Source organism: Anolis carolinensis, chromosome 5, assembly GCF_035594765.1.
Source record: "Anolis carolinensis isolate JA03-04 chromosome 5, rAnoCar3.1.pri, whole genome shotgun sequence".
NCBI lineage: Eukaryota > Metazoa > Chordata > Lepidosauria > Squamata > Dactyloidae > Anolis > Anolis carolinensis.
Window position 1 is genome coordinate 198,684,459 of NC_085845.1, and position 27,090 is coordinate 198,711,548.

Here is a 27,090-nt window from a genome sequence, read left to right on the forward strand (position 1 = left end):
GCAAAGATACAGAAAGGGGGACGATGCCTGGCTCGACAGCAGTACGCGTGAAAAAGACCTTGGAGTCCTCGTGGACAAGAAGTTAAACATGAGCCAGCAATGTGATGCAGCTGCTAAGAAAGTCAACAGGATTTTGGCCTGCATCAATAGGAGTATAATGTCTAGATCCAGGGAAGTCATGCTCCCCCTCTATTCTGCCTTGGTCAGACCACACCTGGAATACTGTGTCCAATTCTGGGCACCTTAATTGAAGGGAGATGTTGACAAGCTGGAATGTGTCCAGAGGAGGGCAACTAAAATGATCAAAGGTCTGGAGAACAAGCCCTATGAGGAGCGGCTTAAGGAACTGGGCATATTTAGCCTGCAGAAGAGAAGGCTGAGAGGAGACATGATAGCCATGTACAAATATGTGAGGGGAAGTCCTAGGGAGGAGGGAGCAAGCTTGTTTTTTGCTGCCCTGCAGACTAGGACACGGAACGATGGCTTCAAACTACAGGAAAGGAGATTCCACCTGAACATCAGGAAGAACTTCCTCACTGTGAGAGCTGTTTGGCAGTGGAACTCTCTCCCCCGGGCTGTGGTGGAGGCTCCTTCTTTGGAGGCTTTTAAGCAGAGGCTGGATGGCCATCTGTCGGGGGTCCTTTGAATGCGATTTCCTGCTTCTTGGCAGGGGGTTGGACTGGATGGCCCATGAGGTCTCTTCCAACTCTACTGTTCTATGATTCTAAGGTACATCCATTTTGTCCATGGGTGGTGGAAAGACAAACAAAGGATGGAAATGAAATGTAAACACAACATCTAGAGTACAGCTGAGGCTGCATCTTTGCAGATGGGCTTTTTTGCAACCTTGTGCAAGGAGGTTTCCAAAACCTCTTTATGCAATGGTTCCTCCAAGTTTGTGGCACTGATGGAAAGGTATCTGGGCACCATGGACATTATGGATATGGATACTTTAATATTCTTAATGAAAAGACATTTTGGGAAACCAATAATATCCACCAATTGGCGACTCTTCAAGGAATACAGTAGAGTCTCACTTATCCAACATAAACGGGCCGGCAGAACGTTGGATAAGTGAATATGTTGGATAATAAGGGATTAAACATGAAATTAGGTTATGATTTTACAAATTAAGCACCAGAACATCATGTTATACAACAAATTTGACAGAAAAAGTAGTTCAATGCACAGTAATGCTATGTAGTAAATACTGTATTTATGAATTTAGCACCAAAATATCACAATGTTTTGAAAACATTGACTACAAAAATGCGTTGGATAATCCAGAACATTGGATAAGTGAGACTCTACTGTATATGGAAAGAAAAGAAGAAAGAGATACTGTATCCAAATAGACCTAAGAACTTAACAAATGATTGGTCCTGGAACTGAAGAGAAGAAAAGGGAACAGGTTAAGCAAAACTGACTAAAGGAAGATGAAAAATAAAGCAACACAAAGATGAAGAATTGAAGCCAAAATTTCCCCCTTCCCCTGTTTTTTCTTTTTCTCTTTTTCCCTCTTCTTTTGAATTTTTCTTCCCTCTTTTTACCTATCTTCATCACCCTCTTTTTCTCCCATCATTTAACTCCCCACTGCTCTTTCCCTATAGTATTTAGATATTTTATTCACTATGGAAAAAATGTCAATACAATTATTATTAAAAAAGAAAGGTATGTGGGCACCGCTCTGGAATCCCCAGTCAACTGTTTGATTGCCTTAGCATCCTCTGCAGTTCCACGTAGTCATCCAGGTATGTTCTTGAGCAGGCATGGGCAAACTTTGGCCATCCAGGTGTTTTGGACTTCAATTCCTGCCATTCCTAACAGCCTCAGGCCTTTTCCTTTTCACCCTCAACCGCGTAAGCGGCTGAGGGTGAAAAGGAAGGGGCCTGAGGCTGTTAGGAATGGCAGGAATTGAAGTCCAAAACACCTGGAGGGCTCAAGTTTGCCCATGTTTGGGTTAGAGACACAGAACCCTCATGAATGTGAAAAATCATGAATAAAGAAACTGCTGTTCTTCTTCACCAAAGAGAATGGGTTAGGGAGCTGGAGATGTTTAGCTTGGAGATAAGAAAGATTTAAAAACATGGCTCTTCCGGTGTGCTTTTGGAGAGTAAATGTTCTATGCTACTCCCCCCAATATTAATCCTCTAGACTGGTTCACTATCTGATGTCCCGTCCCTCGAGGTTTTTATTCTGATCCCTTTCTCACCCAGAGTTTTTAATTTTTAATCTAGTTTTTAAATGTAGTGTTCATGCGGCCCGCTCTTGTTATATTGCTGTTTTGATCTTATGTTGTACTGTTTATTTTATGTAATGTATTATTTAATTGTATTATGTTATGGTTATATTGTATTGTCTTGGGCATGGCCCCATGTAAGCTGCCCCGAGTCCCCATTGGGGAGATGGTGGCGGGGTATAAATAAAGTATTATTATTATTATTATTATTATTATTATTATTATTATTATTATGAAAGTTTAGAGGGGACATGAGAGCCATGTTTAAACATTTTGAAAGATGTCACATTGAGGAGAAAGCAAGCTTGTTTTCTAGGACACTATGGAGCAATTGATTCAAATTGTAAGATTCAAATTGTAAGAAGTTTCACCTAAACATAAGGAAGAACTTCCTGAGGGAAAGAGCTGTTCAGCAGTGAATATACTGCCTCGGAGTCCAATGGAGTCTTCTTATTTATTTATTTATTTATTTATTTACAATATTTATATTCTGCCCTTCTCACGCCGAAGGGGACTCAGGGCGGATCACATTATGTACATATAGGGCAAACATTCAATGCCCATAAACACATCGAACCGAGACAGAGACAACAGACAGACAGACGCAGAGGCAATTTAACCTTCTCCTGAGGGGATGTTTGCTTTCTGGCCACAGGGGGGAGCAGCTGCTTCATCATCCACTGTGACGGCAATTCCTCATTCCAACATTGTAAATTAGTTAAACTTGCCTCCCCACTTTTTTATAAGTGGTACCTTATTTCCTACTTGATAGATGCAACTATCTTTCGGGTTGCTAGGTCAGCAACGAGCAGGTGCTATATTTTATTTTTAATTGATGAGTGCTCACCCCGCCACGGGCTGGCCTCGAACTCATGACCTCATGATCAGAGTGATTTATTGCAGCAGCTGTTTACCAGCCTGCACCACAGCCCGGCCCCTTCTCTAGAAGGTTACAACTTGGAGTCACCATCCACTGGTTCAGAGAGGGAAGCCCGGCCATTGAGATTATGGATTTCTTAAAGGTTAGTTTTGCATACTGTCACTCAAGAAATGGTATGGAAAGTTATACCCATTGTTTATGCTTATTGGCATATTTCAAATACAATGCAAAGAAATGCAATGCTTCATGTTACTGCCACTGCTCATGAAGTCATTCTGACTTATGGTGATCTCAAGGCAAATTAGTCCTGGGTTCTCTGGGGCTGAGAGTATAGGACTTGCTCAGGGTCCCTCAGGGGGTTTTCATGGCTAAGCAGGGATTCAAATCCTGTTCTCCATACACTTAGTTAAACTCCCAAACTACCATATCACACTGTATGTTGTTAATATTCCGCTTCTTCAACTTTTTAAATCTGTTTGTCAGATAGCCGTAGAGAACCACAATTCCTTCTATGAAACACCATCACTAAGTTCATTCCAGTCCAGCAGGCTGTTTTCAAAAACTGATTGGGAAGGGAAATTGTACGTCAAGGTGAAGCATTCCCATCACAAATCATCCGCCATATCAGCCAACCTGTTTTGATTGAATAGCATAAAGTTCCTTTCTTTATTGCAAAGCTGAAGCCTTTCACAATATAGAAACATGGCCGTTTGAAGTTTAGGCTATGTGCAATAACTGAAAATTGGGATATTAAAAATCAGGACAATCAGCCACAACAAAGTAATCTGATCTCATGTTGAACAAAACATTCAGCCTTCCATCTTTAGGCACTATTTAGCAGAAACAAAAATGTTGCCTTCTGGAACAACTTTGGGAAAGTCACACTCTTTTAGCCTTAGCGGAAGGCAATGGCAAACCCCTGTGAACAAACCTTGTTGAGAAAAACCAATGATAGGTTTAACTTAGTGTCACCAATAGTAGAAAGCAATCTGAGGAAACAACAACAACAACAACAACAACAACAACAACAACAACAACAACAACAACAAAGTGAATTGAAACTCATATAGTGTCCCTCTGAGGAAGCTATGCTGTGTTCCCCTCTGTAGAATGACCATCAACTTATCCATGGATCCTATCAAAATCCATAATTTTGGCCCTCAAGTCTCTCCTTAACCTTTTTGTGAGGTCAACTTACATACAGGTATAGACATTAGTTAAAGTTCTGCTCTCCTTCTGAGTATACAAATCTTGCATAATGGCACAAATATGGTGATACTAACAGGTAGTATCCACATTTTCAAACAAATATTTGTTCATAATGCATTTTTATTTTTAAAAAATGATTCAGTTTCCCTCTGAGAAGTAGTCCATTAAATGTACCTCCTTCACCCAGAGTCCTACATATTGCATATATTTTTTGGGGGGAACTAATCTTGGTTATCTCTCCTTTTCCTTTGTCTCCTCATCCTATTTCATGACTTTCGCCTCTTAGAAATGTGAGCTCTTAAAAGCCTCTCCTAAGGTTTCTGGTTTTGAATCTTCCTACCTCTGGAAGCTTGACCCGTCCTTCCAGAAAATGGCAATTCCGGGGGTCGTGAGTGCAAACATGCCGGTATTTGCACCAGTGACACCGGTATGGACTTTCCACGCAGGATAGGCACCTGAGAAAATAAGAGAATTAAGAGAGGAAAGAGCTAGATATGAAACTGTGGGAAATTTCCAAGCATTTATGTATTTATTTGCTAATGGATGTGTACTTATGTGCTGTCCTTATATGATACCCCTAACAGAACTGGGGAATTGTTTAGAGCAAGGCTTCTTAAACCTTTCCACTCGTGATCCCCTTCAGACTGAGAAATCTTCAAGTGACTCCAGGTATATAAGTATCTAAAATAGGTATAAAAATCTAATGTTTAATTTTATACATAATATTTCTAATAATTTTGTACATGACACAAAGCTCTGGTCTTCCAAATTTTGTTGATTTCTAGTTCTCATAATAAGTCATGATCATCTTAGCCAAGTTAGGGATGATAAAAATTGTAGTCTTGGGTACACTTGTTAGCCTTGTAGTTGGTGAAAGTGAACTTACGAATTGTGGACACTGCAGTTGTAGAATACGAAACTGGTGCTAGCGAAAGTCATGCCAGTCTCCTTGGATTTCAGCTGAAGCTGGACAATGTGATGATCCCCTGGGAGAAAAGGAAAAAAATGGGTCAGGTCATCCGTTCTTGCAAGGTTACCTGATTATTTTAATGCATAAGATACCTTAGTGAAATTTTCATTAAAATGTGAAAAATGATTGAAAAGTACAAAAACTCCTGAAATCCCACACAACAAGTTTGATTTTTTTATATCTATGAGTGAAAACACATTATAGGAGCCCACAAACAAGATCTACTTCAATTTCTCAAAAAAAAGGAGAAAGTTCACAATCATGTCCAACAACATGCAATTTGGCGGTGGTGGTGGTGGGGAGCTGTTTGAATTGTTATTCCATACAACTGATGAACATTTCTCAAAATAATACAGAAACTGGAATTGAAATAGGGTTGTTGTATGTCTTTCGGGCTGTGTGGCCATGTTCCAGAAGTATACTTCTGGAACATGGCCACACAGCCCGAAAGACATACAACAACCCTGTGATCCCGGCCATGAAAGCCTTCGACACCACATGGAATTGAAATATTCTCCTACTTTTACATTTCTTGCCAGTCTGCAGAGCAGTAATCTGATTTTTGAAAAAGAAAGCTTTAATTTAATTCATAAGAGAAACAGCATAGGTACATGAATACATTAGGATTACTTGTATAGAAAAGTGTGTAAGTTGGGAAAGAAAGTATATGAGAAGGAACAGCTGTGTCAAGATCATCCATCATTTTGGTAGAGTTCAACTCTACACTCATGCAGTTATGCAATTGTTGTGTTACACCATCTTGGTGCTGAATACCAGTGCAGCAACCCATTGTATGTGCACACACATCTGCTTCTTGTCCCCTTATATAATTGTAAATTTCTGACACATTGATCAGTCAAGTGAGACACTGAATGCACTAATAAATAGATCCACACTATTCCAGAATGAACAACTTTATGGTTGAAAACCTCTGCATTAATTCCAACTAGAAGAGATCCATTGAATCCATGGTTGATCCAACTGATGCAACAGATCTACTCTGGTGGGCAACTTTGAAATGGTTATACTCATAGACCTTCACCATGAACTGAAAACACCAACTGCATAGTGGCCAAAAGAGTATAGTAAGTTCACCATATCCACAGATTCTGCATCCATTGATTTATCTATCTGTGGCCAGGAAATGCTTTTTTAAAAAATCCAAAAACCTAACCATAATAATGCCACAAAGGAACATCATTTTACTATGGCATTGTATAAAAGGAGACATGTGAATCCATAGATGTTGGTCTCCATGGATGCACATGTCTCAAATTTCAGTGGATACCACAGATCTGACTGTTCAGCTACATGTATAGGGCAGCTTACCAAGGTGAAATTGAAATGCAGAAATATAGGATGGTTAACACCTGGTTTGAAAACAGAGCACAAGTGCAAAGGTTCTAGTAGTCTTAGTAGAGTGCAAACAAGAGTCAACAAAAAATGAATGTAATTGTGGGCTGCTTTAACAGGAATATAGTCTCCAAATCAAGGGAAGAATTAGTGCAACTCTATTCTACTGGTCCATGAGGACACGAAGAGTCGAAAACGACTGAATGAGTGAGACGACGACGATTCTACTTTGGTCAGATCTCATTTGGAAAATTATGTCCAGTTTTGGGTACTACATGCTGAAACTTATCTAGAGAACAGTGACCAAAATTGTCAAAAGACTGGAAACCAAGCCTTATGAGGAATGACTTAGAGAACTGTATATGTTTAGCTTAGAGAAGAGAAGACAGAAAGGTGGCATGACAGCTATCTTTAAATACCTACTGGGATGTCATGTAAAAGATGAAGTGAATGTATTTTTTCTCATACTTCAGAAGCTAGAACATAAACCAACTGATCAATGTTGTAAGAAAAGAGATTCCACCTAAATGTTTTCTCTTTTTAACCATATAAGGGTGGTCTCACATGTGAATAAATTGCCTTTGAGAGTGTTGGACTCACATCTTTGGAAGTCTTTAAACAAAGGTTGAATGAATATCTTTCAGGAATGTTTTAGTTGGACTGGTTGACCCTTGCGGTCTCTTCCAACTCTAAGACCTCTTCCACACAGCTGTATAAAATCCCACATTATCGGCTTTGAATTGGGTTATATGGCAGTGTGGACTCAGATAACTCGGTTAAAAGCAGATATTGTGGATTATCTGCCTTGAGATTCTGGGTTATATGGTTGTGTGGAAGGGCCCTAATTTATAACACCTAAAGGAGTCTGCCATTATTTATATATGCAACACAAGATATTTCACTTTAAAAGTCCTCATAGCAGTTTGTAATAAAACAGATGAAATGAAATATAAAAATAATAATGTCTAAAAAACCCAATTAATTAATTTTGGAGAAAATAATCCATGCCTGGTTAAACTGACATGTCTTTATTTGTTGCAGAAACCTGCATATTGGGGGGGGGGCACCTAATCAGAATAAAAAATTAATGTTATTTCCTATTTTTCAAATAGGGAGAGGATACACATATTTTTCACACATAGCAAGATGAACAGGATAATGTGTACAGATGTGCAAGCAGAAATAGGAGAAATAGCAAAGTTGGCTTTAAAATGCAGAAGTGATAGAAACAAAACAAATATCTCCATCTATTCCTTAAGGCTCCCCTCTGTTTTAGTTCCACCAGCCTATACCATCAGAGATTCCCCGTGTCTCCCCTTCCCAACTCAACAGCCTGGATGCTGGTTGCTGACAATAATTGCAAAGCTTTCATAAGGGAAGGTGCCCATGTTTAATGTAAAACTTTGACCCCGTTGCCCTCCTCCACCTCTATTATCTTCTTCCTCACCTGAGAGAGTCATTAATCAATCATGCTAAAGGGAAGTTGACAACAAGTCATCGCTGCCACTGTATGTACGCAGACACATCCCAGTGTACATGTCTCCATTCAACGGGATCCTTGTCTGCCCATCAGTCCCTGATGACTCTGACAGCTCAGTTAACTGCTTCCCATTTAATGGCGGCCACCCCCTTGCTGGAGACGTGAAGGCTGAAGAGATGAGGGGAAATTGCATATGACTGTTTTCCTCTTGAGCTTCAAAGGTGGATAAGAAGAGGAGATCTTTGGCACAGACTCGACACACCTATGAAAGTTCTCCTCTACTTTATCAAAGTCTCCCAAGTTTGGCCAGGAACAATTTCTCGCCTTTGTTAAGGATCATTCTTGGCCCCAGACCCATAGCAGTAAGGCTTTGTAGATAAGGATCTAAATCGGAAGTGAGTAATTGCATAGGGGAGGATGGGTCATGTTTTGGTCCTGTGTCTCCTAATGGGCCAGCACTGCTAGGATTGGAATCACCAGGAGTGATATGGCATCACTTCTGGCTGTCACGTTGTGTCATTTTTTTCAGCAATTTCAAAGAGCTTTCAAAGGTATTCAGAACCTCTAGAGGCAGCTAGGGAAAACTTCCCAGTGTTGGCATAGCTTTGATGTGTTTGCACCATTTGGAGCAAAAGGTTGTCTCCAAATCAGGATCTCAATTTATTTTGGGGGAACCAGGAGCTTCAGGAGTCTTCAACAGGAATGGGAAAAATGGTTGAATTTTTTTTTTTTGAGTATCAAGGAAAATTTCAGGACTCATTTTAGGGGAAGGAATCATCTCTGGTAGTTTTAAACATAAAACATAGTTGCTGTTTTTTTTAGAAAAAAAATATTTCTGCATAGGAAGCAGCAAATGCATTTTTCTGCACAGAAAATCTATTTTTCTGTGCAAAACACATATGTGAGAGTAGTGTGCAAAATGAGTCCTGAAGAGCGAATTGGCCTTGAAAATTGTGGTTTTCAAAGGCTTTCTCATAGTAGAAAGAAAACTTCTCAAATTACTCATTGCCTCCATCAAGAATAAAATTAATTTTTTTTGTGTGCCAGGAGCAACCGGAGTCGCTTCTGGAGTGAGAGAACTGGCCGTCTGCAAGAACGTTGCCCAGGGGACGCCCGGATGTTTTGATGTTTTACCATCCTTGTGGGAGGCTTCTCTCATGTCCCCGCATGGAGCTGGAGCTGAAAGAGGGAGCTCATCCGCGCTCTCCCCGGGTGGGATTAGAACCTGGCAGCTTTCAGGTCAGCAACCCAACCCAAAAGTCACGAGGCTTTTATCCCCTAGGCCACTGGATGAAGAATTACATATGCAGTCTCGGAAGAGGTTTTGGGACTCATACAAAGGGGCTTCATGAAAACCATAAGTGGCTTGGCTTCCAAGATCAAACAGAATTTGGTGCCTATATGATATTTAATGGCGCTCCATGCAGTCATGCCTATGGCCACATGACCTTGGAGGTGACTACGGACAACGCCGGCTCTTCGACTTAGAAATGGAGATGAGCACTAACCCCCAGAGTCGGTCACGACTGGACTTAATGTCAGGGGAAAACCTTTACCTACCTTTTTATCTATGATATTTAGACCTTAGCACGGCTTATAAGGCATCAGCAAGCCCTTTGCCCATGCACAGTGCTGGCACTCACCATTCTCTGTGATGATCTTTGGCACCTCCTTGGCGGCCGGCGACTGGCACTTAATCTGATTCCCCATCACCACGCCATCCATTTCCGACAAGTCCCCGAAAGTGCAGTTGACCCCATCCGACAACTCAGGCACGTTGTATGTCTCCAAAACCAACTGGAGGAGAAAAGAGAAGAAGTAGAAGCAGTGTTGAAAGAAGTATGACAAGACCGGGGAGAATTAAACTGGAGGAGTTGTACAAAATGCCTCTTGTTGGGCAGAGACTTCCTTCGACAGAAAGCAGCAACAGGGGGTGGAGGGACTGGGATGAGGATGCAAACCCGAAGTGGCGCGTGGGGGTGCGGGGGGGGGACTCCCCCTGTTGCTGCACCGTGCTGGGGAGGGTTCACCTGGGGCGGAGGGCAAGGTGTGGTGGTGTGCTCTGCAGTACTCATGCACAGTGGGCAATCTTTGGAGGACACGGTGAAGACTTCAAGGCTCACCAGCACAAGCACATTTCTGAGGAAGGCAACTAGTTACTCACAAGAGGCACTCTGTGGACTACAGAGAAACTGTAACGCTCCAGTCTAACTCTCTCTCTCTCTCTCTCTCTCTCTAGGCCTCCTCTCCTAGTATTCCCAGCAGAGGGAGCTCTTTGTCACCAACAAGGCCCTGCGTACAGAGGAGTCTAGTTATGGACGGGGGTCAGGACAGACATGTTTACATTCACACAGAAGCATGAATGAAGATCAATTTAAAAGCAAAGATTCTGCTCCTTCCAGCAGCAATTGGTTCATGGCAAGTTTTCCATAAGTGGATCAGGTCCCACAAGTCTTTGGCATTACACGCGTAGGTTACAATTTTCCAACCAACCTGTGATATGCTACATCTATGCTTGGCACCAGCAGTGTCTGAAAATGTAGAAGAGACTCAAGAGTGTTTCTGTATGGACAATTTATCTCAGGGCTGATCCAGAGAATCAAATTCTGGGTTAGCTTCCAGAATGGTTCTTACCACCAGCCTCCAGGTGAACTTTTCTCTCTCAAGGGATCTCTAGGTGCTCCAATACAACTTTACTGGAAATGACTGTAGAATAGTACTGGAGAACCTAGAGATTCTGTGTTAATCAACTACAATAGAGTCTCACTTATCCAAGCCTCGCTTATCCAAGCTTCTGGATTATCCAAGCCATTTTTGTAGTCAGTGTTTTCAATACATCATGATATTTTGGTGCTAAATTCGTAAATACAGTAATTACAACATAACATTACTACGTACTGAACTACTTTTTCTGTCAAATTTGTTGTAAAACATGATGTTTTGGTGCTTAATTTGTAAAATCATAACCTAATTTGATGTTTAATAGGCTTTTCCTTAATTCCTCCTTATTATCCAAGATATTCACTTATCCAAGCTTCTGCTGTCCCGTTTAGCTTGGATAAGTGAGACTCTACTATATTAATAAAATGTATTTATTGATCAAATGCACAACTAATCAAATCAAGTTAAAACCCTTAAATATAGAGGGTTGGCTGTAAAGAACTTTCCCTGAATATTCGCAATTGTTCTCTTGTGTTATGGCTGCCACTTGAACCACCCATCCAATATGCAAACAATGCCAAACAATCATGGAGGATGTGAAATGACAATCAACTGCCTACACAATGGCGGTGGTTGTTATTGTGTTATGGAGCAGAACAGAAAGAACATCTTGTCCTGCCACAATTAAAAGGAAATTCATAACACACAGTACCTCTCAATAATGTTGTATGCAACTGTTGGGAGAATCAATTGGTTGCATTGTGCATACATGGCACAATCTATGTACTAATATGTTAGTACCAGAATGTCAGACTAAGGAACAATTCATTTTTTAGACTTCCACTCCCAGAAGAAAATAGTAAATTGTAGTTGAAATTCTTCTCCTCCACTTAAATCAGGGTGGCTCTTACAACCACAAACCGTAGCCCCTCAAGTCCTGCAGAACCTTACATACCCCCCTCCCCAAATATTGCTATAGGAATCATTTTCACACCAAAACATCTGGGCGTCCCCTGGGCAACGTCCTTGCAGACGGCCAATTCTCTCACTCCAGAAGCAACTCCGGTTGCTCCTGACACGAAAAAAAAAAAAAATTCACACCCATTTCCAAGTGATTTTCCAACCAAATGTCAGCCATATATATTCAAAATCAACCTAAAATGGCACCTCTCACCCTCAGAGTCCCGCCTCCTATTCCCCAAATAAAAAGGGGGCCGAGAATCAGCGAAAATAGTGTCTAGAAGCAAAATGACCTCACTTCTAATCTCCTTCTTAGGATGCATCTCCTCTATAGAATGAATCTGTTTGGCCCTATTTTAACTGTTATGGCTCAATGCTATGAAATCGTGGGAACGGTACATTTAAAAAGCCTTTAGCCTTTTCCTGCAAAAAGTGCTGGTGCCTCACCAAACTCAGAGGTTTCCATAGCATTGAGTCATAGCAGTTAAAGTGGAATCAAACTGCATTTATCCTAAAGTACAGACACACTCTTAAACCCCTTCTACACTGCCATACAAAATCCAGATTATCGGTTTTGAACTGTATTACATGGCAGTGTAGACTCATATAATCCAGTTCAAAGCAAATAATGTGGATTATCTGCACTGATAATCTGGATTATATGGCAGTGTAGAGGGGGCCTTAGTAAATAAAAAGCAACACTCTGAAAACAGGGAAATTGGGAATTCCACAAAGGAAACAATCAGGGCCAGCTAACACTTCCTAACATAGGCAAGAAGCAGTCAGGCTTTGAAGCTGCAAGGCCATTAAATGCTAATCAAGGTGCCTAATTGCAGCATTCATATTTGCCACACCAAAACTTTTAATTGCTATTCAAACTGGCCAACCAAGGATTCTGCAAGGTAGAAAGCGGCTAGGCTTGCAAGCAGCAAGGATATTCAGTGCAATTCAACCTAGCCAACCAAGATGGACCCTTGCCCCCTGATTGGAACCTGTTGTGATTATCACTGATTGCTATTTTTAGTGTAACATTTTATTTTGTGTAATAATCTGTTTTTATATTGTTATGTTTTGTATGTATTATGTATTGTATGCTGTGTATCACTGTTGTAAACCGCCCTGAGTCCCTTCTGGGAGATATAGCAGTATATAAATAAAGTTTTTATTTATTTATTTATTTATTTATTTATTTATTAGTTGCCCATCCCCAATGTAAAGAAATGAAGTCATGGATCATGGATGCTCCAGTTTCTCTGTCCATAATCAGAGGGGAGACTTTCCAAGATGCCGTTTGGCAATATTTTTAAACATTGTATGCATGCTCCTCGAAGGAACAGCTACTGAAAAAAAAAATGAGATTGTTTGGGCTCTTCCATCTGTACTCTCCTCTGCTGCCTTACAAAGAAGTCATTCATCTTGAATGGCCCACTGACATAATACACTCTTGGAGGTTTTGGGGTGGAGATGCCCCCATGAGTAGCAAACCTAAAAAAACCCCATTCATTCACAGGCAAAACAGGCATCTGAGGTTCACTTTCTTCCTCAGTAGGGGAACCATAGAAAAACTTTGCAAGGGAGAAGAGTTTAAGCCTCGAACAAAAGCACCTTCCACTGAGGTTGCCTTTACAGGTTGCCTGGGAGGAGGCTGGGAGGAAGAGCAGCGCTGAATGGAAGAAGGCCAGGGAAAATTGGAGGGGAGGAACTGCCCTTCAGAAGAGAGATGGAGAGCTGGGGAATGTCACGTAAATAGCTTGTGACCGCCAGGGAAGGAACTTTTGATCCTGAGCGTTTTATCACTAGACAAGTAACTGAAGGGAGCATGAAGAGGAAGGAAGAATTAGAATCGATTAGGATGTTTTGCAAAACACAGATGTAGAAATCTAGAGAGCATCACTTTTGGATTGAATGGCTCAGAATGTTACAAAAAGAAAGAGGAATGTGTTCCCCAACCCTATAGTACTTGGCTATTGCCATAGTTACACATCTTGAAAGTATCTGTTTCCTTTCTTGTTATTCAGAAGGAAATAAATTTATTTACAGTGTTTATATTCTGCCCTTCTGACCCCAAAGGGGATTCAGGGCGGATCACAATATACACATAATTGGCAAACATTCAATGCCATATACACATAGAACAGAGACAGACATAGAGGCAATTTAAACTTCTCCAGCTTCCTGAGGGTATGCTCAATTCCGGCCACAGGGGGAGCAGCTGCTTTATCATCCACTGCGATGGCAGCCTCCTCATTTCAAATGCTTGTTGGATGATGTTTTTAGGGTGTCGTAAATTAGTTAAATTAGCCTCCCCACATATAAGTGGTACGTAAATTTCCTACTTGATAGATTCAACTATCTTTCGGGTTGCTTAGGTCAGCAATGAGCAGGAGCTATTTATTTTATATTAATGGTCAGTTGCTCATTCCGCCATGGGCTGGCCTCAAACTCATAACCTCTTGGTCAGAGTGATTTATTGCAGCTCGCTACTAACCAGCCTGCGCCACACACAGAGTTGTCCCAGAAGACTCTGAGATTCCTATAATGCAGGCATGGACAAACTATGGCCCCGGGGCCAGATGCGGCCCTCTGGGTGCTTTCCTCAGGCCCTCCTCATTTTCCCTGTCCTCTTATGGCAAAAAGACGGGGGGGAGGGGGAGGCATGCAGCAGCTGAGAGCCCTCTGGAGCATCCTTAGCCGCCGCATGTCTCATCCTCCTCTCAGCATAAAGACGGTGCAAGTGGCCCTGTCCTTATGCTGGGAGGACAGCTTGAGGATGGCACACAGTGACTGAGAGCCCTCTGGAGCACTCTCAGCCACCACATGTCTCATCCTCCCCCCTCCCAGCATAATGCCAAGAGAACAGCCTAAGGATCGGGGCAGGAGGATTGGGGCAGTTGCTGTGTGTCCAGCCTTCCTCCTGCCATAAGGATGTGATGAGCAGACACGTCCTTATGCCATGCTGGGAGGACAACCTGAGGATGACCGGGACCCTGTGCTGCCCAATCTTCTCCTGGGCCTTCCTCCTCCTGGGCCTGTTCCACCTAGCATGTGCCCAGCCATCCTCCCTCCCGGCCTGGGATCACTAGTGAGATTCCATGGTTTAGTAGGAATTCGAATCCTGGTCTTTACAGTCATAATCAAACACTCAAACCATGAAGCCACTCTGCCACCATGAGTCTCTATGAGCACATCTACACTGCATAGTTAATACACTTTGACACAACTTAATTGCCATGGCTCAATGAAATGAAATACTGGCATTTGTAATACTGGGAAGCACTCCTTGGCAGAGAAGGCTAAAGACTGTTCACACAACTCCAAGGATTCTATCTCATTGCAGTTAAAGTGGTATCAAACTGCATTAATTCTATGGTGTAACCCTACAATTCTCTGTAGGAGAATGTCCAGTTTTGTCCTTCAAGAACAGTAAATAAAAACTGCTTTACTTCAGCAAACATAAAGTATACCACATTCAATGGAATAATGCAAAAAGAAACAAGGAAGTCATAGGGCAAATACAGTTTCTTGGTAAACTCCCAAATCAAACAGTAGTCTTACTTCAGACAAAGAAACAGCAATAAATCCAGATGCAGACTTGAAGCAGGCACAAGGAGAGTGAAGTGAAGGCATTAGAGTCAGTTTGTTACCAACAAGAGCTGGCTGCATCTGCTTCTGCTTTATAGCTCTGAGTCCCCACACAGCTGCTAGGGCAGTTCCTAATTACTCAGCTGCATTTCTGACGTCTCTGCTCTGTTTACTTTCGCCTCTCCTGGAATGAGGGTACTTGTAAAGTCTCCTCCTCCGATTCCAACTCACCCTCAGATTCATGAACACTTTCCTCCTCCCCTTCCTCTTCTGAAGAAGAGGAATCCCTAACAGAGAGCTGTCTTTGCCAAAAAAAAAAAACTCCAAAGGAATTATAGAGAGCCATCATATAGTCCCACCGTCACCCACGGGTTTGAGAAATGGTCATGTATTTCTAACTCTGAACAAGACTGGGCTGTTAGTATATCATATCATTGTACCATCAAGTGAATGATATACATCCATAACAAGTTGGATGCTTTGGTTAAGGTTACAGATGACGCGGGTTTACTGGTAGACGAAGGGGGAGGCAGAAAGAGGTGGTGTGTGGCAGAGGAAGAAATCAAGGGGTTAAAAAAGAAGAAGGTTGCAACCCTTACCATCACACTGTACTGGGAGACGGAGATGTTGTTGGGGTGCACAGTGAGGCGGACGCACTGCTTCATCTCAGAGGCAAACCTCCGGGGTTCACTGGACCGTTCACACTGTTCCTTCCTTGTACACCTGAAAAAAGGAATAAAATGGGTAAAACCAGAAACATAAAGACAGGTTTCAAAAGTCAGTGCTACGAGCAATCAAACAGAGAGAGAGATGAGTTTTTCCCCCATTCAACCTTTGTTAGATCAAAACTGAAAGAGATAAAAATGGCATCTAAACTGTAGAATTGCTGCAGTTTGACAGCACTTTAACTGCTATGGCTCAATACTATGGAATCATGGGAGTTGTCGTTTTATAAAGCTTTAGTTGCCAAATAGAATTAGTGCCTCACCAAACTGCAACTCCCATGATTTCATAGTTATAAGTGTAGATTCACCCTTCAGCTCTAATGTCAGATATCTCCAACCTGGAGCCTTCTTGATCTAGTGGACTACAAACCTCATCATCCAGACTGCAAGGCCACATTCTTTGGGAATGGTACTATTGTAGACGATCGTGTCCAGAGAGTTCTGGATGGGAGTTTTTTGGCTTGTGAGGCCAAAAGGAGGAGGTTTTTAGGAAAAGCTTTGAGTTTGAGAAAACCTGCAAGTGGAGAGGCACTTAAAGTTGAGGAGCAAACAACAAGCATGCCTCTGAAGGCTTTCTGGTTGATGGTACGGACACAAATTTAGACAACATTCTCATTGGATGGCTGATATTTCCTGAAGGAGGAAGCAATGATGGCTTTCATTTCATAACCCATATGCTTAGTGGGTCATGGGGTTAATATAAAAGGACAACTCCAACAGTTAGCTAATTATAATCCATTATGCTAATGTAATAAACCTTCAAAGGGTGACTTCACTTGAGTCTCCGAATACTAGAGGCAGCATTGTCCCCCATTAAAATCGACTCTAAATGCAGTATAATGATTCACTCTCTTCCAAACTTTGAAGTTTTGCTTTCGAAGTTCTGGGAGCATCTGGCCTAAATCGCAGGAGGAATGCCAAATGTAGGCAGTCAGGTACATAACACAGATGCAAACCCAGAAGGTCAGTGGGATAATATGCATCAGGGACATTGACAGAAAATGGATGATTTGCCCAAGTTCATATCCATCAGAAAGAGCCACCTAAGAGCAGAATAACTCCCAAACTGTGAAGATTCCCCTGAGTTCAGGAATAGTCTCATGGGGGTTTCTCCACTCTCAAAAATGGCCCTATGGCCTTTAAAAAAATACTGTTGAATGTTTGTCCATACCTACTTAAATATATGAGTGAAATATGCAAGTTAGAGTTAACAAATTAAGATCAGTAAAATTTCAGATGATTTAATCACATCATTTGATCTGTGTGGTGAAATTTTCTTCAATACATTTTTTTGCATATACATTTGTCCCTCTGAGAGCAGTGCATAAGAATTATTGGAATGCTTGAGATCAGATATGAACTATTATTATTATTGTATGACACAGCAAACAAGGTAGACATGCTGGATTTAGTATCACAAAATCACAAATCAAACACTTCCCAAGTGTCTAGGACTGTGTGATGTATTTTTGGATGACTCGCGCAGATCCCAGTAGGGTGGTCTTTTGCAGTTGGCAGATTGTAATTTTGTCAATGCCTATTGTTTCCAAATGCCGGCTGAGATCTTTTGGCATGACACCCAGTGTGCCAATCACCACCAGGACCACTTGTACTGGTTTCTGCCAGAGTCTTTGAAGTTCTGTTGTTTTTCATCAATGCGACTGTCACCTGGGATGGCAACATCAATGATCCAAACCTTTTTCTTTTACAGAACTGTGATGTCTGGTGTGTTGTGTTCCAGAACTTTATCAGCCTGGATAAAGTTTATCAGTCTCCAATGAATCATTTGGGCCATATAGTTGTGCCTCTGTTTGTAGTCAGTCTGTGCAATTTTCTTACAGCAGCTGAGGATATGATCAATGGTTTTGTCAGCTTCCTTGCACAGTCTGCATTTTGGGTCATCAGCTGATGATGATGATGATGATGATGATGATGATGATGATGATTATTATTATTATTATTAGTGGTGTGGTGATATTTATATCCTGCTTCTTGCTTTGGGGCAAGGTAGGCATTTTCGTCTTCTTTCTCTACATCAGTGGCTCTCAACCTGTGGGTCCCCAGATGTTTTGCTCTTCAGTTCCCAGAAATCCTAACAGCTTGTCAACTGGCTGGGATTTCTGGGAGTTGTAGGCCAAAAACATCTGGGAATCCCAGGTTGAGAACCAGAACCACTGTTCTAAGGCCATGGGGTTCAAAAGTGGGATTGCATGCATAAAGTCTTCACCAGGAACCTGAGGGCATCTAGAAAGTCCCTACATTTGATGTCATAGCAGTGGGATAAGTAGAAGGCCTCGCATCTTCCTCCTGTCTTTCCATAATGCACCCTTGGTGGAAGAGAGAGATGAAACCCTCAACAGATCTCAGTCTTAGAGTTTGATGGATAAGATCACAAAGGCCATTCGGTCCAGGAAGGAGAAGTACTCCTGACAGATGGTCAACCAGCATTTGGAACTTCCAAAGAAGGAGACTCCGCCATGCTTTCCAAGAGTGGAATATAGTGTATTCCATTCTTGGAAATATCTCTTACTACCTGAGAATTTTTTTTCTAATGCTTAGGTAGATTCTTTTTTCTTGTAGTTTGAATCTATTGCTCCATGTTCTAGTCTTTGGAGCAGAAGCTTGCTAAAGGTTACTTTATCTTTTCCAATATTTAAACTATTACATCATCTCTCAACCTTCTCTTCTCTAGGCTAAACATACCCATCTCTCTAAGGCATTCCTTATACGGATTCATGGTTTCCTTCCCATTGATCAATTTGGTCACCTCTAGATTCACTCTAGTTTCTAAATCTGTAGGCGGCCAGACCATTTTCCAGATACTTAATGGTCCAAATGTGTATCCAACTTTGGGCCAGTTTAGGCCTTGGGATCAAGGCTTCCCTTCTAAATATTACAATACTTACTGAACTTCATTTTAATGCCTTTCAGTGTCTGAAAGACATCACCTCAAAAAGCATGACAAATAAGGCTGTGCAGTGGACTGCCAATATCCACTACAGAAATACAATTCACAGGAGAGAATTGAGTTAAAAGCTGGGCAACCGAATGAGGAGAAAGAGGAAGCATGTGAGCTGAATAGATTAAAAACAAGCCCGGGAAATGACTTTTCTAATAAGATCCTCTGGAAGCCGCAAGAGACACATAGCCGCATCCTGCCTCCTGTCTGCTCTGTTTTCCCTTCTGTTCTGCACAGCACCTCATCCCTTACTGATAATCCCTCTCATTGGCAGTGACTTTCCGATTTAATCTAGCATCCCTCCTGTTCAAGCTGCAGCAGCCAAGGTGGCCAGTCTGAGGTAGCAGCCATCTCTCTGGGCAAGATTGAGGTGGTCAGTTTCATAATAAAGTTGGCAACCAGGAACATTTGCATGGTGCAACCTCTAAATAGGGACATTTATTTAGTAGGTACAAAATCCCAACAAGGAATACCACTGAAAGGGGTGAAACAGGTATGGTTTCCCCACCCCATCCCTCTGAGAAAAAGTAAAGAGCAGGTTTAATCTATACACATAATAAAAGTGAAAATTTGTATATGTGTATATGGCACGGGTGTCGGTTCGCACAGACAGCCTCTGACTTCCACGAACAGACTATAGTTCCCAGTGCTGAGGAGCCACCAAGTCACTCCCTCCCAGGACATTCCAGGTGTTGTGATTCAGCGTAGATCTAGGATTGACTCTGATGAGGAAAGAGGGATTCAGGTTCAGAATCTTCCTGAAAAGCCTGTAGTTTTGGAAGATGAGGAACAGAGGGTACAAGTTCAGTTTCCCACAGGGAGGGCTGGAGTTGATGACCCTGAACCCACTGAAGCCATCCAGGTGCACACTGACATGGGAACGGGGGAAGGGAGGATGGAAAATCCCCAGCTTAATAATGAGCCTCAGCAACATAACGAGCAAGCTGACCTTGATGGGATGGGCTCCTTAGATAGAGCTGAGCGTTTGGAATTGAAGGTACAGGTAGTGTGAGAATTGCAAACAGACGGGGAGGTGAGAGGGCAGAGAAATGCTTTCATGTTTGGCAGAGAGTGTTAAAAGGGGTGCTTTGGGAAAAAGCTGTTGTCAAAGCAACTTTCTTGCTACCGGAGAAGCAAGTTCCAGTTTCCCTGCTGTGCTTTGGATTATGTTGCAGCCCATGTACCCATGTTTCTTGGATTTTGTCATGTTTGGATGTTGTTTATTCCTGCTAAGCTCCAGACTTATATCTCAAGACTATATTTGAAACTGACTTTTGGAGCTTTACTCTCCCTTAACCTTATCCTATGGCACATAGCAAGCAGTACAACTGAATAACCCGAGCACCGCTGGGTCCCCAAGCTAGTGCATAATAAAATAGAAACACAACTATGAGTTTATATTTATTTACAGTATTTATATTCCACCCTTCTCACCCTGAAGGGGACTCAGGGCGGATCACATTGCACACATATAAGGCAAACATTCAATGCCTTAACATAGAACAGAGACAGAGACAAACACAGGCTCTGAGCTGGCCTCGAACTCATGACCACTTGGTCAGAGTAATTTGTTGCAGCTGGCTGCTCACCAGCCTGCGCCACAGCCCGGCCCATGGTCGGGCTGTGGCGCAGCCTGACCATATATGCACATGGTCATATGCTTTCAACTCTCTGTTGACATTCCCCATGAATTTTATAGCATTTTCCTTGGCAAGGAAAACTCAGAGGTAGCTTTCCAAGTTCCTTCCCATGAAATAGAGCCCACAGTACCTGGATTCTTTGGTGGCCCCCATGCAAATACTAACCAAGGCTGACCCTGTTCAGCTTCCAGGATTGGATAGGATCTAGTACAAGTATCAGACGTACTGATCCTCGTAATTGAAATAGTTGAGGGTTCACATCTTGACTAGATGATTCTGGGAGGCAGAGTAAAAAAAAAAATAGGCAAATTTTCCAGACTCTAGGATATGTGTATCAATGTACAAGAGTAAGTGGACAGAGAAGGTTTGTGCAAGGTGAAGAAAGCCAAGTTGCATCAAAGAACCATGCCAGCTAAGTGTTTCAGGAAATTTATCTCTGCTCCAAATCAGGCATCCTTCATGCCCTTTGATGAGGAAGCCAGACACTCTGGACCTGAAAGCGTAGGAGGGAAATGAGGCCGGAGTTTCTTTTTCTTTTTTGTGTCTTTCTTCATGCCTTTCCCTTGCAGAGCCTGGCCTTTCAGCCAGGGAGGAAAGAAGTGATTTTATCACTCTGACCAAAGCCAAGCAAACAACGTGCTTTGATTACAGAAAGCTGGTCAATCGTCTGAGCCAAAGCAATGACTGGCTCTCAAGCATACATAATCTGCTATTATTTTTGTTGGGGCTGGATTGAAAATAACTACAACTCCACTCCTGCTTATCTGTCTCTTTCCCTATCTGTTCAACCCAGAGCTTGGATGGATTTCCCTAAATTCTCTAGCCAAAATTGACACCAAAAGTTGTAATCCATGGGGGTGAGCAACTGGGTAGGGAATGGGGAACAATTTTATAGAATCATAGAGTCAGAAAGGACTTTATGGGCCATCAGATCCAATATCTTGCTCAATAGAGGATCACCAGCTAGAGCAATGGTTCTCAATCTGTGGGTCCACAGGTGTTTTGGCCTACAACTCCCAGAAATCTTAGCCAATTTTCCAGCTGTTAAGATTTCTGAGAGTTGAAGGCCAAAACATTTGGAGACCCACAGGTTGAGATCCACTGAGCAAAGCATCCTGACAGATACCATCTAATTTCTTTTTGAAGACATCCAGAGACCTTGTCACTACATTAAGCAATTGGTTCCATTGCCGAACTACCATTGCTACCAGGAAGTTCATTCTAATATTCAATCACAACCGATCCTCCTGTCCCTTAAATCCATTAGACCTGTCCATCTGAAGTGGCATTTCAGGGATGGAATCATGCCACATCCTTGGTCTTCTCTTCACCAGACTGAAGATGCTCAAGTCCTTCAGCACCGCCTCCATACTTCATATCAATCTTGTTGCCCTTCTTTGAACTTGTCAAATGAAGTTATATCTTTTTTATAATGAGGCACTCAGAACTGAACATGGTACTTTAGATGAGACCAGGTACATACAGGGACTTTTCTTCCATGGGTTTTGGCATCTATGGAGAATGAACCAAGACCCAGCAGATACCAATGTCCCATTATACTCCAAAGAAGCATTCTAGTCCCCAATGATTTTTTTTCCTTCAGTCACCAAATTTATAGCACTGAAGATAAAGAAAGTAATTGAAAACCATTAATGCCTAGAAAACCTATCTTTGCTGTGTTTGTATTCCCTTGACAATCTTGTTTTCCCCTTTCTTATGGATGGCTAGATTGCATTTCTAAGGGCCCTTTCACACCATTCTACAATTCCACTTTAACTGCATGGTTTCATCTTATGGAGTTGTGGAACTGGCAGTGGAGAGAGAAGTCTTTCAAATTTCCTGCCAGAGAACACTAGTGCCTCACCAAACTAGAAACCCTAGTATTCCACAGAATGGAACCATGGAAGTTAAATAGTAATGCAAGGACTGCTATTGTGTAGCATGAAAGAGTCTAAATGCTCAACTGAAATTTTAAATTACATTACAATACTGGAATTTTGGGGAGTGAAGAAAAAGATTCCATTTGAGATGACAGATTTTCTTTTTGCAGGGGGGCAATGCCCTTATTTTGTCCCCACTTTCCATAACTGTCTGGTAAACAACTGAATCCACTTTGTGCTACCATTTTGTCTAGCTTTGCTTTGCTGTTCATTGTTGTTACTTGCTGTCATGTCATCCTTAAGTTATGGTGACCATAAGGTGAATTTGTTATGGGGTTTCCTGGGGCTGAGAATATGTATCTTGCTTAAGGTCACCAAGATTTATAGGATCATAATGTTGGAAAAGAACACAAGGGCCATCCAGTCCAACAACCCCAAGTTGGGTTTGCATGGATGAGGAGAGATTTGAGACCTGTCTCCAGAGTTGTAGTCCAATGCTCAAACCATAACACCACTTAATTTCTCTTTTTACCTTGTTCTGGGTTGGAGATAATAACTTGCTGAAGGTCACCCACTAGACTTCCATGACCAAACAGGGATCTGAACCCCGATCTCCAGAATCACAATCCATTGCTCCAAACACTACTTCATATTCTGGTCTATACCTGAAGTAAACTGAACTAACCAGCTACACCATACTAGCTCTCACTGGTTTGCTAAACCCCAGTATTTGAACATAAAAACAAACCAGATGCCACAATTTTGAGGTCTTCCCACCCATGTTTGAAGAAAATGAATAAATGCCAGGCCTCTGGGAGAAAACCTCCATGTGTCCTTTTTGTCAATGGCATGCTGTGTTCCTGTTGAATTGACAGATGTTGCCACTGGATATGATTTTGTCATGTGTGCACAATGCAGACTTCCAGAGATGTTCCTTTCAAGCCGATTTCTGCCCATCTGTAATCATCAGCATAAGGTCAATTTTTGTCTCTCTAGAAATCCTCCTCAGTTTATAACCTGAGGAAATGAGACTGAAGGAAAGCGGGGAGGGAGAAATGTGAAGAATCCATAAGCAAATGAGGAGGCTAGAAATGGGAAGTCTGAAATCTGCCCTTCTTTTCATTTTCCTGCAGGAAATGCAGATTCTTAGAGACCCCCACTCCAACTGCATTGTAAAGTTTAAGGTCACTCCCAGCCATGTTTTGACATTTCCAACTCTTTCCCCAGGGTTTGCAAGAGAGGAACACCATAAAATGTTGAGATGTGGATAGTGTTGACCTTCAGCTTTATGCGCTAATGTAAGCATTTCTTGCATTTCTCCAGATTCCCTTGCCGGGTACAACGGTGCCCCCCTCCCTTCTGCCAACCTCCTGTTACTCAGTTGAGGATGGAAATGAGTCAAACTCCTTCCTTGAACATTTTTCTAAGAAAGAAGACAGGCCTAAAAGATTCAGCAAGCAAGAAGATAGGAATGTGTTATGTGTTGTAGCTCAGCCTTTGCCTTTGTGTGACTCTGATGTGCCTTTGCATGAATCTGATGAAGATTCTGGCTTATATGTGCTTAATGATGGGATTCAGGATGAATTTGAGGATGACTCTGATGCTGGGAATTATAGCAGCGTTCTAGCTATGGGAAATGAAGAGCAGGGAGTTGTTCCTATGAGAATAAATCATGATGTTGTTTCTAACGAGGAATTTCAGGTGCAGGGCGTAGAAAGGGAGGATAGCGCTTTGCCACCTGATAATGAGCTCAGTGGCCTTAACTCTGGGGAACTTGATCGGGCTACAAGACTGGAATTTAGAGGGTTGCGGAGAAGCCTTCGCATAGCCAATAAACGAGAGTTCAAAGAGCAAAGAAACACCTTTATGTCATGCTTTTAAAACAGTCTGTTTGCAGAGAGCTCTTTGTCAATGCAACTCCATCACTTGATCTAAAAGCAAGTCTGCTTTCCTGAGCCAAGTTTGCTTTCCAGTAATATCTTGTGGGTATATTCTGTTTGTTGGGACTTTTGGCTTCCATGAAAAAGACCTTGTTTTATGCTCTATATTTCTATGGGCTTATTGCTTACAACCTTGGTTTTGTACCTATCTTTTGGAACTGAACTTTTCCCCTTTTATGAACTATCTTTTGCCTATTCTAAATAAACTACAAAAGACTACTTCCTGTGTGTGGCTTGGTGTCTTTAGCAAGGTGAAGCTAGCCTGAGGTGCGACATTTTGTCCTAAACCAAAAGCAAGGAATGGAGCCCACATAGAAGCCTACTCTCACCCTGGAGTGGAATGAGATGTTGGCTGGTTGATGTGCTACAATACTTATCAACACCAATGTAGTTGGTGGCAGAGGAAAAAGGTCTATGGATGCCAGGAATCTGGGGAAAATAACACACTGAAGAAATAGGATACTGAGAAAGGTAGACTTTGAGACCATTCATTCAAAGAGAAAGTCCACATGGTTAATAGTCTAAGCAGCTGGATCTGAAAGGGGAATGGTTATTTCAAGTAAGGATGATCCACAATCAGGATCAATTGATGCCTGGGGTCTAATATGAATAGGGTCCAACACAGAGGAGCAGAGCCCAGATGAATACATTACAAGTAGTCAAATTGTCTAAGACAAATTACTCCCTTCTTGGGGGCTGGGCTTTGGCGCAGGCTGGTTAGCAGCCAGATGCAATAAATCACTCAGGTCATGAGTTCGAGGCTAGCCCATGTCGGGGTAAGCACCCAACAATTAAAATAAAATATAGCCCCTGCTCGTTATTGACCTAAGCAACCCGAAAGATAGTTGCATCTATCAAGTAGGAAATTTAGGTACCTCTTATATGTGGGGAGGCTAATTTATGACACCATAAAAATCACCCAGCTGCTGTTGGAATGAGGAAGTGGTGTCGCAATGGATGATGAAGCAGCTGCTCCTCCTGTGGCCAGAATCAAGCATACCCTCAGGAAGCTGGAAGATGGAGAAGGTTAAATTTCCTCTGCGTCTGTCTCTGCCTCTGTTCTATGTTATATGGCATTGAATGTTTGCCTTATATGTGTCAATGTGATCCGCCCAGAGTCCCCTTCGGGGTGAGAAGGTCGGAATATAAATACTGCAAATAAATAAATAAATAAATAAACATGATTGCCCCTTCTAAAGCAATACCACAAGAGGCAACCAACATCAAAGATGCCAGATTGCCATTCTGTGTGGGCAAATTGGCTTCAACTCGTGGCTGAACATCCTTTGTCATTTGGCCATCCTTTTTATTTTTTAAAAAATCTGAAAATGTACTGGTATCTCAAATTTCTTTCGCTTAGTTAACACCACCATTTCAGAGTTGACCCTGCTATTACCGATCAATAGCATGAAGTTAATAACTTTGACAGCGTGGTGTTATATCAACCCTATAGCCTCCCCACCCCATTCTAAAAGTAATTTTCAGTATTGATTTATGTCTATCAGTACTATTAAAGCGCACCAGCAAATAATGGGCAGACAAGAATATTCCATTTCACAATGTGAAAGATATTGTAGTCTGTCAGCCTAGGCTACAATCCCATTTCTTGGCACAATTACACCGGCGTAGGATAAAGCAGTGAAGACGGCAGCATGGTGGTAGGGGAGAAGATTACATAGGCATTGTGAAGAGGCAGAAAAACTAAGGAGATATGAGGGTTGAATGAAAAGTAATGCCTCCACCTTCATTACTTGGGTTTGGATGGGAATATTTTAATAAATCAAATGCAAAAATAATCCTTAGAATGTGGTCTTTAACTAACACTATTCCCTTTCCCACATAATCATGAGACAATTGGATACATTTCTGCCAATGATGAATAAGTTTTCCGAAGCCATCACAGAAGAAGTTGACACTCTGTTTCTGCAACCAGTGCCTCACAGGACCCATCGTGCACAAGCAAAGCAATAATGTGACCCACACGTTCTTCTGAAATGCCAATTATGCTTGAAATTTCTCTCTGAGTGATACGACAATCATCCTGAATCAAGCTCTCAACCTTTTGCTTGTGAAACTTGGTGGTTGCTGTCACAGGACGTCTAACTCTTTGTTTGTCATGCAAACCAGATATTCCCACCTCAACATCTTTAAACTTACTCGCCCAAGGACGCACAGGACTCACATCAACACAATCACCACAAACAGCTTGCATTCTCTGAGAAATCTCCTTTGGGGTGACACCTTCTGCTGTCATGAATTCAGTGACTGCACGTTGCTTAAATCACATTGACCGACCATCTCTGCAGGGTTCCATACTTCACACTTTAACAACACAATCATTCAATGCTAAGGCTTCCCACCAAATGGAACTGTAGATGAGAGTCTACTGAACAAGCCAGGGCCTGCCGCAGATCAGGACTGCCATTTGTTGAGAAGTTACGAAGGTGGAGGCATTACTTTTCATTCAATCCTCGTAAAACTCTCTAGCTACTGAGGAGGTAGAAGCCCAGCTTCATCTCCTGATGGTGAAATTTAGCTGTTGTCTTGTGGTTATCATTATTACACCCCAGTCTACAGAAATGACTTAATGCTTGTGTAAATGACCCTAATGC

The 27,090-nt window shown here is 42.0% G+C and overlaps 1 protein-coding gene across 1 annotated transcript in view; it reads right to left on the reverse strand.

Moving 5' to 3' along the window:
* plxna4 (plexin A4) overlaps window positions 1-27,090 on the reverse strand; it is a 612,214-nt gene that overhangs the window by 141,036 nt on the left and 444,088 nt on the right. The window contains exons 6-9 of the mRNA XM_003220748.4: window positions 15,934-16,057; window positions 9,775-9,928; window positions 5,215-5,314; window positions 4,669-4,783 (exon numbers count right to left, since the gene is read on the reverse strand). Coding sequence (XP_003220796.1) covers window positions 4,669-4,783; window positions 5,215-5,314; window positions 9,775-9,928; window positions 15,934-16,057 — 493 coding nt within the window. The remainder of the gene's footprint in view (window positions 1-4,668; window positions 4,784-5,214; window positions 5,315-9,774; window positions 9,929-15,933; window positions 16,058-27,090) is intronic.